Source organism: Gobio gobio (genome assembly GCF_949357685.1).
Source record: "Gobio gobio genome assembly, chromosome: 13".
Classification (NCBI taxonomy): domain Eukaryota; kingdom Metazoa; phylum Chordata; class Actinopteri; order Cypriniformes; family Gobionidae; genus Gobio; species Gobio gobio.
This window is the reverse complement of record NC_137106.1, coordinates 10513736-10525796: the sequence shown is the minus strand read 5'-3', so window position 1 is coordinate 10525796 and position 12061 is coordinate 10513736. Positions and strand designations below refer to the sequence as shown.

The 12061-nt window shown below is 37.6% G+C and overlaps 1 protein-coding gene across 1 annotated transcript in view; it reads left to right on the top strand.

Annotated features, from left to right (window-relative positions):
- Positions 1 to 12061, top strand: part of itpk1b (inositol-tetrakisphosphate 1-kinase b) — an 80695-nt gene that overhangs the window by 20662 nt on the left and 47972 nt on the right. Inside the window, exon 3 of the mRNA XM_079833796.1 lies at positions 1886 to 1910. Coding sequence (XP_079689922.1) covers positions 1886 to 1910 — 25 coding nt within the window. The remainder of the gene's footprint in view (positions 1 to 1885; positions 1911 to 12061) is intronic.

The following is a 12061-nucleotide window of genomic DNA, read 5'->3' as shown; positions in this document are numbered from 1 at the left end:
AATAGAGAATCTTTGTGTGGAGGAGTGGGCCAAAATCCCTCCTGCAGTGTGTGCAAACCTGGTGAAAAACTACAGGAAACGTTTGACCTCTGTAATTGCAAACAAAGGCTACTGTACCAAATATTAACATTGATTTTCTCAGGTGTTCAAATACTTATTTGCAGCTGTATCATACAAATAAATAGTTAAAAATCATACATTGGGATTTCTGGATTTTTTTTTTTTAGATTATGTCTCTCACAGTGGACGCACCTACGATGACAATTTCAGACTCCTCCATGATTTCTTAGTGGGAGAACTTGCAAAATAGCAGGGTGTTCAAATACTTATTTTCCTCACTGTACATGCAAAGTCTCAAATGTGAGACTTCAGACGTTTTCCTATTTGTACAGTAATAATATGATAGAATACAATGTAATACAAACCTTAATTTCATTCAGGAAGTTTCCCCTCAGGATTTTTTCTCTCAGACCAGAACTCAAAATGACCATCATTGGCACCATTGGTCTCTATGATCAGCGTAGCTCACAATGCCTTTGAGAAACACAAGTCTGGTTCGGTTCTGAGGCACTGTTGACATTTGAGTGCCTTCAGATTACATTGGTCAAGCAGCTCTGATTTGTACAATCATTTCCTTTTAATTACTTTCCTTCCACAACGGATGTCATTATTTCCCACCTTCTGGCACACATTTTGATGATTTATGTAATACTGACAACATACTCCGCATTCAGGAGGAGTTGAGGCCTGTTTCGTCTGCTCACTCTGACAGACCCAGTTGGTAGATGGAATTAGATAAATGTTTTTTCAGTTTCCATATCCATATTTTTTTTAAATCCCATAATGAATTGAACCCAGACAGAAAGGTTCTGTCTCACTGAAACTCCCACAAACCCACTCATGATGTTTCCTGACAGAATAATAAATCTGGCTCATACACTTCATGATTATTTTGACATTGGCATGAAATAATCTGACACAAGAAGAGAAAATGGTTGTCAGGCTTCTCAAAGTCACCATGAAATCAAAATTGACCATTTATGCAATAGTTTAGTATTTATTATAAATGATTTGTCTCTGCAGATCATTTATTTAATTTTTTTACATTTCATGTGCTCTTTTATAATCTTTTATCTTTTCTCTGGTGTGTTTACGGGCGTGAGGGTGTGGCTACCTGTCACTCACATGAGGTCAACCAATAGCAAACCAACGATCCAATAAATTCCCAAAAGACAAAATCAAGTCCCGTCCTATATTTTTTTTCTTTGTTCAAGAAGCAGTTTCACTCGGATATATGTCACAATAGGGAAAGAAAGACTATCGCAACTTCTGTTTCATGACGACTTTAATGACCCCTGAAAATCATCCAAAGGGCTTCCCCGTCAGCATGCAGTGTGGATCCTCTATCAGGATCCAATTTCAGGATCTCACTACAAAGCACAAGTAAAAGGCAGCATGTATTTAGCTTTACAAACTTTAGTGCAAACTATGACCGCTCATAAAACCGAGCAAGCGGATTCTTGTGTGTCAGCTTGTCCTGTTGTTCTACAGAAACACTGTGGTAAATTGTGACATTTGACTAGGGCTTGCTTTGTGACAGTCGTTCCTTGTTGTGCGCTGTCTAAATGTAGAGCTTTTCTAACAGCAACGGCAGTTTGATGGCTCTGACTTCCTACAGCCAGTCAGGGTTTCTCTGAGCTCAACTCTGTTGCTAGGCAACAGATATTTTTATCCAGGTTTAATTTTCATGTCAGAATGTAATCCGTTATGATAGAATATTAACTTAAAATGTTTTAATCCAAGATACATTCTTTTTTTTTTTTTTTTTGTCAACCTGTGGCATGAGCAAAAAAAAAACTAATTTTATTTTGTTTGTTTCTTTCAGGAAAAGAGGGATAGATGTTGTGCAGGTAAGTGGATCTCCTCTTAACACAATTACATTTTAAACATTTTTCTGTTTCTTTTTAAAGGGATAGGTCACCCAAAAATGAAAATTAGCCTTTATTAATTTATAAAGGCTAATTAATTTACTCACCCTTAAGTCATCCTAGGTGTATATGACACTCTTCTTTCAGACGAATAAAATCAGAGTTATATTAAAGTCCTGGGCCCGTATTCATAAAGAATCTTAATGCAAAGAGTAGCTCCTAGTGACAAAATTCTAAGAAAATTCTTAGAAATGTGGGCGTTTACTCTTAAAATTAACAAAAAAAATTCTAGTAAAGAAAAAAGTAATTCAGAAAGCATCTTAACCCTTAAAAGAGGTCTTAAGGTCAAATTTGTTAGGAGCACGGACGAGGACTTTTAAGAGGCTTGAGAGTTTCTTTAGCAGCGGAGAAAATGGCAGAAAGACGAAGAGGGAGAAGAAATGTGTTGCAGACAATGGAATGGATGACAGTGACTTAATAAGACGCTATAGATTAGATCGTGCAGGGATCATGTTTGTTGCATTAAACCCAACTTTCAAACCACCAAATAAATAGACATGCCAGCAATCAGTGTTATTGGAAAGAGTGGAACAATATGTATAATTCTAAGCCAATCAAATACCTTATAGGAAATTAACAGCATGGTAAATAATAAAAGGATTTATATACATATATATAATGTGTGTGTGTGTGTGTGTGTGTGAGTGAGAGAGAATGGTAAAATAGGACAATTTGCGCTTGTAATTTCAAAGTGAAGGCTTAGAATAGACCCTATACTTAAAAGCGCTCCTTTTTTCCCCTTTTTGGACAACCAACCAATCACAGTCTTCAAAAGACTGTGTCATGCGTAGCAACAGGGTCAGCCCCGCCTCTTCACTAAGATAAAAGTTTTTGTATTTTCCTTGCTCAGAGTTGCTCTCAGATCGGTCCCGAATAGCTCTTAAGCTAACACTCTTACGTAAAAGTTTTTAAGCTAAATTAGGAGTTTTCTGAGAGGACTCTTAGAATCTTTATGAATACGGGCCCTGGCTAATCCAAGCTTTATAATGGGAGTGACTGTTGGGTTATTTTTGAAGTCCATAAAAAATGCATCTGTCCATCAAATAACGTGCTCCACACGGCTCTGTGATTTGAGTGTGATTGAGTGGAGGCCTTCTGAAGCGAATCGATGCGTTTGTGTAAGAAAAATATCCATATTTAAAACTTTATAATGAAAAGTTCCGGCCCATCGCCTTCCGTGGAAATTGTTGAAAGTGCCTCTCGCAGTTCAAAATGCTTATGCGACGTCTGGCGAGCGTAACTGGTAGCGTAAGCATTTTGAACTGCGAGAGGCACTTTACACACTTTTTCCCTAAATTGAAAACGGAAGGCGATCCGATTTACTTTAAAAAGTTTTAAATAAGTAATGAACAAAACTTCAAAAACAGAGCAACAATCGCTGCCATGATAAAGCTTGGATTAGCCTGGACTTTTTAAATATAACTCTATAATTTTATTCGTCTGAAAGAGGAATGTCATATACACCTAGGATGACTTGAGGATGAGTAAATGATCGGCTAATTTTCATTTTTGGTTGAAATAGTCCACCACTCTTTTTCCAGTTGATTTTGTCAATGGGCATTTCAGAAAATTGTTCAGTGAAGATTTCCTGTAATTCAGCTCATTACAACTTTGTTTGAAGTTTGAAACTCGGTTATCAAAAAATCTACATTTTAAGCCAATAAAATCCATCAATGACTCACTTCCTATGTTGCACAATAATGAAACCGATAGATAATAAAAATGATAAATGGTTCTCTTGGTGATTCTACACATGCTACACAAATGCTAGCTCTGTTTATCAATGTTTATCTAATGTAGTTTGGTTGCCATGAGACTTTTTTTGTTGAGCAACAACAACAAACAAAAAAACAGTTGCATGTAAGGCAGACCCATAGCTAGATGTTTACATTAGCATTAAATTACAAAGCTAGTTTCCACTAGTCTGCAAAAAGTCCCCATATCAGTAAACCAACTTCACTGATTTGTGAATCTTACTACAGGATTACAGGATTACGGGTAGTGTAGTACAGCAACAGGCGGGTTCCCGAAGTAAAAATCTTATTCATTGTCTCCATAGGGTAATTTATTTGTAACAGTAACCTTTTAAGACGGCTACAAAGTTGTTAATTGATGATATTTGTCTTGTTTGAAGCATTATTTCAACATATTTTTTAAGTAGTCATCTTTGAGTGTCATTTCTGGTGAAAAACTGCATTCCCCATGATTCTGCAAAGACATCTTCACCATTCAGGAACTTAAAATCCCCCAGTAATAATTGTATCCATTAAAAATCATCTTTGATCACCAAAATGGCATATCTAAAAGTTTTTTTCCCTGCGAAAATAATTTCTTCATGCCTTAAAACAGCTTGCATGTAACTCTTGCTTCATTTAGTATACGCAGATCCATGAATATGCAAATGATTCCCAGCCTCCACTCAATCACACCAGCTCAGACTACCTGATCCACTCACTCAACTTTACTGTAGTAAAACCATGGCAAGGTGAAATACTGGTTTAATTCAGCCATGTGTGAACCAGAAACTGATTCAGAAGAAGTGGAAGAGCAAATTATACAGGCTTGTCTACAAGTCGATGTAATGCATTTTATTTATTGCTCTCTAAGTCAGACACATAACAGTTATTCATATGATTAGCCTTTGGTTTGACTACGTTATCAAACACAGCATGCCTTCATTTTTAAAAGTCTTAGTTTTGGTTCGTCTACACTGAAACGCATGAGTTTTCAAACTAAAACGGGGTCTACAGCATTTCCAAAAGTTTCCATTTTCGAAGGGGGTCAAAAGTTATGCGTTTTGAAATGTGTAAGCAGGGCCTCATGGTGCGTTCACACCAGACCGAATGATGTGTTAAGCGCGAGTTATTTACATGTTAAAGCTACACTGTGTGATATTTTCCCCCATCTAGTTGTGAAAAGGTATATGACCATCCAGTGAATTTTAGTTTCTGTTCCTCTCAATTCCGTTTCAACTCGTTTCAACTCCTACGGTGGCCGATTTAGTCCAAGATTAATATTGCTTCCAGTTCGACCGCGTCCACATTCGACACGGTGCCTGTGGGATATTCTGTGCACAGTGGGATGGTTGGAACTCAACTGGCCTAATTATTCGGCTAGAAAGAACTTTGATGATAGTAATGTTTATTCAGTCATCCAATTGCAAGGCATAAACAGGTTTGCGTGGATATGTACATAAATGTGGTTTCTGTGAGAGAACAAATAAGGATGGTAAATATACATGATAATGACATGACAGAAGATACACAGTTAAGAACTGTATAACTATACTTATAAGTTACATTTGTATAATGTAACCGTAAACCAGAGCTTATTGTACCATATATAGGCGCTAAATGCAGCTGCATTAAAAGGAGCGGAGCTGCCGCTGCTGCTGCTAACAAGCGGTGTCGGGTTATCAAAGTGTGTGCGCAGCTTTAGCACTGCTGTGCGCTCTGTATAACAATTGTTAATATGCCGATCAGACCTGATACATATTTCCATCAACATACATTACAAGCAAATATTTTCTATAAACAAATTAAACATTGTTGATAACAAAATAACTGAATGATTATTCAAATAGGTGAGCATTACGCTATTGTATGTTGACACAAAAATACTTCTGAGGTGACATCAACTGAATTACGCGATGACACACTCTGAAACACATCTACAATGACAATAACTATTATTACTTACGGAGTTATTAACGCACAGAAATACCACACAAGGAAAAACAGACTTTTGAGGAATAAACAAGCCAGGAAAACTCCATATAACTCTGTTACTGGACGCTGCTGAGATGAAAACTCTCTGCGCATGCACCAGACAAGTCTGAACAAGTTGACGCGCACATGCGCGAGGCAGAGAAGTTTGTACAGTGCCATCGAGTATTAAAGGGTTAGTTCACCCAAAAATGAAAATTCTGTCATTAATTACTCACCCTCATGTCGTTGGACACCCGTAAGACCTCCGTTCATATTCGGAACACAAATGAAGATATTTTAGTTGAAAGCTGATGGCTGAGAAAGGCTTCAGACAGGCCTCCATTGGCATTCAGTACATTGACACTTCCAAGATCCATGAAAGGCACTTAAAACGTCGTTACAAAGTCTATCTCACCACAGTGGCTCTACAATAAGTTTACGATGCGACGACAATAGTTTTTGTGCGCAAAAAAAAATCAAAATAACACCTTTAACCAACTTGTTCTCGACTTCCGTGTATGCCTCCACGACGCATGCGCGAGAATATGACGCAGATCCGGCGTTCGGACATATGACCAAGAAGCGATTTGTTTACGAGCAGAGGAAGACGCGCGTATCTAAGCTGTTGGATTCTACATTGATCGTGCTTTAGGTCTCGGCGTAGTTCTCAAAATGGGGTTAAAGTGTGTATTTCATGGATTCCCGAACGCCGGCGCTACGTCATATTCTCGCGCATGCGTTGTGGAGGCACACACGGAAGTCGAGAACAAGTTGGTTAAAGGTGTTATTTTGATTTTTTTTTTGCGCACAAAAACTATTGTCGTCGCATCGTAAACTTATTGTAGAGCCACTGTGGTGAGATAGACTTTGTAACGACGTTTTAAGTGCCTTTCATGGATCTTGGAAGTGTCAATGTACTTAATGCCAATGGAGGCCTGTCTGAAGCCTTTCTCAGCCATCAGCTTTCAACTAAAATATCTTCATTTGTGTTCCGAATATGAACGGAGGACTTACGGGTGTCGAACGACATGAGGGTGAGTAATTAATGACAGAATTTTCATTTTTGGGTGAACTAACCCTTTAAAACCGGTTAAAACGCGAAAGGCGAAGCTTGAATTTACGGGTATGTCCCTCTTTGGCTAATGTACTTTCAAGATGGAGGGGCAGCATGGCGACCACCGTTAGATCCCATTACCTTATGTATTTTCAATGGCATATTATAAACTTACGAGAATACTTTATTACTTGAAAGAAGTAAATATACATTAATGAGCACATATATTTTTGAAAGAACGAAGTGTTTTTAGCTAAGAATAGACTAAAAAAGTTACACAGTGTAGCTTTAAGTCAAAGCAAAGACGCGAATAGACATTCTGCGGTGTGATTCGGAGCGAATGACGCGGCCACGCTAACCAATCAGGAGCTTGCTCTAGTAGTGACAACAATGAGGACTAAATCATATGTGGATACCCGGAGCTGTACGATACATCTTCATTCTTTACAGCGATCTTTACTCAATTTGAGCTATACATAGGCCTATTGAGATTACAAGCTAGTTAGAGCCGGCAAATTTAGTTTATCTGCCGTATTTTAAAACAATCCATTTCAGCCATTTCGCAACAAGACAAGCCGGCTGACAGAAGCACCTCCCAATGACGCGAATTTGTGTCTGTTGTGAAGTGAATGTCACGTGCAAATGAAGCGAATGTCACACGCGAATGAAGCGAGTAAACTCAAGCATCCAACTACGCACGAATAGCGCGATTTATTTGCGCAAGTCTCGTATGGTGTGAACGCACAGTCAGAGTCAGACAGGACAGATGCCTTCTAAAAGCACCTTAGTGGAGCTTTGTGAACGTTAAGAACGTTAGTGGAGAAAGGCATGTAGTTTATCATAACATCGTAATATACATCATATATGCTTAATTTATCCGATTTTTCAAATCAACAGAAAAATATACCGGGATAACCTGGCTTCTCTTAATACTCACCTGGTTCGCAGCAGCTAATGATATGCTAAAGCCCGCCTGCTCTCGATGTGATTGGTTACAATATGTTTGTGACGTAGTCTACAGAATGGGGGCGATTTCAAACCGTGTTTTTGAGACTGTCTTTGGTTCACTTCAGTTTTAAGAAATGACTTATGAATTTACACATGGTTTATCTTAAAGCATATTAAAGACACCACATAGACATTTTTATATTTCTACATCATTTTTAATTTGTCATTCAAAGTGCTTCATGGGATTCCCTCATTAAAGCTGTTAAGTCTTGTACCTTTTGTTTTTTAGTCTGATTTTCAAATACTTTTAAATTTAAAATTCAAATTTGTAATGTTGTGATTCAACTCAGTTGTTTGGTTGACTTATAACACTTTAATGAAAACTTTTTAAAAATCTGAATAGGAAAAATACTTCCATAATCAAGGCCGCTGAAAAAGACGACGTGCATTCTATTAAACACATTAGAAGTTTCTATTAGAGTGTCTATTTACACCAAGTGCAAATAACGTGCCTTGTTGGCAAGTGATATTTGCACTAGCTCCACCTAACAATGCCTCGTTGGGCGAAACAATATTAATAAAGGATGCATGTGTTTCAACGTCTTCAGTGGTGCAGTCAGTAGAGCATAAGGCTTAAGGATATAGGTTTTGATGTGATCGAATCCGCCTTTTGCCGAGCTCGCTCTTCATCAGAAAGGCATTTTAGTATGTGTAAATAGCAATTATCGCTAAGAAAATATGCTATTTTCACTTGGTGTAAATAGCATCTATCGCTTTTTGCACATAGTGTAAATATTAGTGCAAATAGCTGCTGCCCAAAAATAAAGCTAAAATCTCTGGCATATACTCTATATCATTGTAGGTCTGACTTTATAAGTAGAAAGTTTAGTAATAGTTTACAGTAGAAGTAGAAAGATGTGTTGGGTGTGCAGTTGTTTGCGTATTACAGTGGACAGATGAACTGAAAATGTGAATGAAATGGTCAGGGCCTGTTGATAATCTTACTGGCTGAGTCTCCAGTCCTGATTCCTAGGAGATTGAGCTGGTGTTTAACACTGAAAGTGCTAAACACAAAATATTTCTGTCTCTTTTTCTATTAAGTTTACGTTTGAAAGCGGAAAGTGTGGTTAGCTTGTTTTCATTAGAGAGAGACTGTTTTGATAGTAAAGCCCAAATTGTCCTCATTGGTTTTGGCTAAGCATGCAAATGTTAACATTTCAACATTCAACAAAGCCAAGGCCTGGGAAGCTTTCCTTACACAACGAGACAGCAAAAACCAACCGTGTTTCAACAAATGACCACAATGAATATGAACTTTTGAAGATCATCACAGACTTGAGGCCACAGTTTAATCACAGCGAAATTCGGAAAGCGTAAAAAGAAGATTGAAATACCTGAGGAAAAACGAAAAACAAAAAACAAAATGAAATTGTCAGCGTTAAGGAAATAGCAGTTAAAAAAGCAGCTGATCATAGTGATGTTGATATGCTTGCACCAGCTCTTCAATTCGGCACTCCAATCACGTCATGTCAGATTTAGTTATATAGCACTTTATATATTGCTTTAAAACAAGCAGCTTTAGGGCCAGATTTACTAGCAGCCTGCGCCGGCACAAACCCTCTTTTGGCATTAAAAAAATACTGTCAGGATTTACTAAAAACATGCAGTAAAATATTAGCGCTGAAAAGGCAGGACAGGGTTATTTTTGCGGCTTATTGCATATGCATTTGTAGGAGTGTATTCACACTAGGCACGGTTGCCTTGTACCGAGCCCGAGCGCGATTGTCCCCTCTCCACACTCCCCCGCTGGCCTACACTTGCACTTAACGTACCGGGCCGGAGCACGCTTGCGTCATTTACGATGCAACTTTTTGTTTTGAAGAAAACCGGAAGAAAGATGCTTTCGCTAATAGACTGCCTAGATTTATCATTTATGCTATGCAGCGATTTTCATTTGATTGTGCTGCACTTATCAGAAGATTATTATGGGGGCAGCTGACGTTAATGGAGGAATTTGCAAATTTACTTGCAAATGACAATTCATGTTCATCAATAAGGTGAGAACCAGAGCTGTTATAAACCTAAATATCTCATATTAATTGAAAAGTGTATCCAAGTAGTAATAGTTTGGTGTTTGCTGTAGTGATGACAGTAACGCACAGCTGTTCCGTGCTCCGGCACAGTTAGCGATCACACTACATGCGTAACGTGCCTGAGCCCAAATAACCGTGCCCACCTTTTACTAGTGGGCCAGGAACCACTAAACGAACCACGCCCAGGCACGGTACGGAGCGATCACACTAGGGCTGCCACTAGCGACTATTTTTATATCGATTAATCTATCGACTAATTTATCGATTAATCTAACGACTAATTTAGAACAATAATTTTCAACAAATTTTCTTAAAAACATTCAATTTTACTTGCAGCTTTGGCATTCAGTAGTGTACTATAAAAAAGTATAAATGTAAACAAGCCCTTGACAAAATGTAAAACTAAAAGAGTAAAAATTTAAAAAGGTACAAATTTTGAAATCAACATAACAAGAAAAGGATATATAGAATATTTTTTATATAATATTGTTGTCACGATACCAAAATTATGACTTTCAGATGTTTGCAACAATCACATTATTATCAATCATGTTAACACTAACCACTATTTTGAACTGGTTGGGATAACCGAAATCTTATTTCATGATACGAGTAATTTAATATTTTTTATATGTAATTTTATGATTACAATATAGATATTTAGTTTAATTTAATCTGTTTTTTTTTTTAAATAAGCCAAAATGTAAATTACAAACAATATGACAAAAACAGTGCTTTATGTTCAGCTACAGTAGGTCAATTTAAAGCTACACTGTGTAACTTTTTTAGTCTATTCTTAGCTAAAAACACTTAGTTCTTTCAAAAATATATGTGCTCATTAATGTATATTTACTTCTTTCAGGTAATAAAGTATTCTCGAAAGTTTATAATATGCCATTGAAAATACATAAGGTAATGGGATCTAACGGTGGTCGCCATGTTGCCCCTCCATCTTGAAAGTACATTAGCCAAAGAGGGACATACCTGTAAATTCAAGCTTCGCCTTTCGCGTTTTAACCGGTTTTAACACTCGATGGCACTGTACAAAATTCCCTGCCTCGCGCATGTGCGCGTCAACTTGTTCAGACTTGTCTGGTGCATGCGCAGAGAGTTTTCATCTCAGCAGCTCCAGTAACAGAGTTATATGGAGTTTTCCTGGCTTGTTTATTCCTCAAAAGTCTGTTTTTCCTTGTGTGGTATTTCTGTGCGTTAATAACTCCGTAAGTAATAATAGTTATTGTCATTGTAGATGTGTTTCAGAGTGTGTCATCGCGTAATTCAGTTGATGTCACCTCAGAAGTATTTTTGTGTCAACATACAATAGCGTAATGCTCACCTATTTGAATAATCATTCAGTTATTTTGTTATCAACAATGTTTATTCGTTTATAGAAAATATTTGTTTGTAATGTATGTTGATGGAAATATGTATCAGGTCTGATCGGCATATTAACACTTGTTATACAGAGCGCACAGCAGTGCTAAAGCTGCGCACACACTTTGATAACCCGACACCGCTTGTTAGCAGCAGCAGCGGCAGCTCCGCTCCTTTTTATGCAGCTGCATTTAGCGCCTATATATGGTACAATAAGCTCTGGTTTACGGTTACATTATACAAATGTAACTTATAAGTATAGTTATACAGTTCTTAACTGTGTATCTTCTGTCATGTCATTATCATGTATATTTACCATCCTTATTTGTTCTCTCACAGAAACCACATTTATGTACATATCCACGCAAACCTGTTTATGCCTTGCAATTGGATGACTGAATAAACATTACTATCATCAAAGTTCACTCTGGATTAGCTGCAGTTCTTTCTAGCCGAATAATTAGGCCAGTTGAGTTCCAACCATCCCACTGCGCACAGAATATCCCACAGGCACCGTGTCGAATGTGGACGAGGTCGAACTGGAAGCCATGTTAATCTTGGACTAAATCGGCCTCCGTATGAGTTGAAACGAAATCGGAATTGAGAGGAACAGAAACTAAAATTCACTGGATGGTCATATACCTTTTCACCGCTAGATGGGGGAAAATATCACACAGTGTAGCTTTAACAGTAGCATTCAATAAAGAAATTAAATAATCAAATGTAAAACAAAAATGCATAGTCTGCATAGTCACTCTGTAAATTACCTATACACTGATTCTTAATCAATATATTAAAGTTATTCAGTCAAGCATGGGCTGATGTTCTATTTTCTTTTGTTGTTTGATGAACATTAATCACACAGAATATTAGGTCCGGCCCTTTAAGAGCTGCACG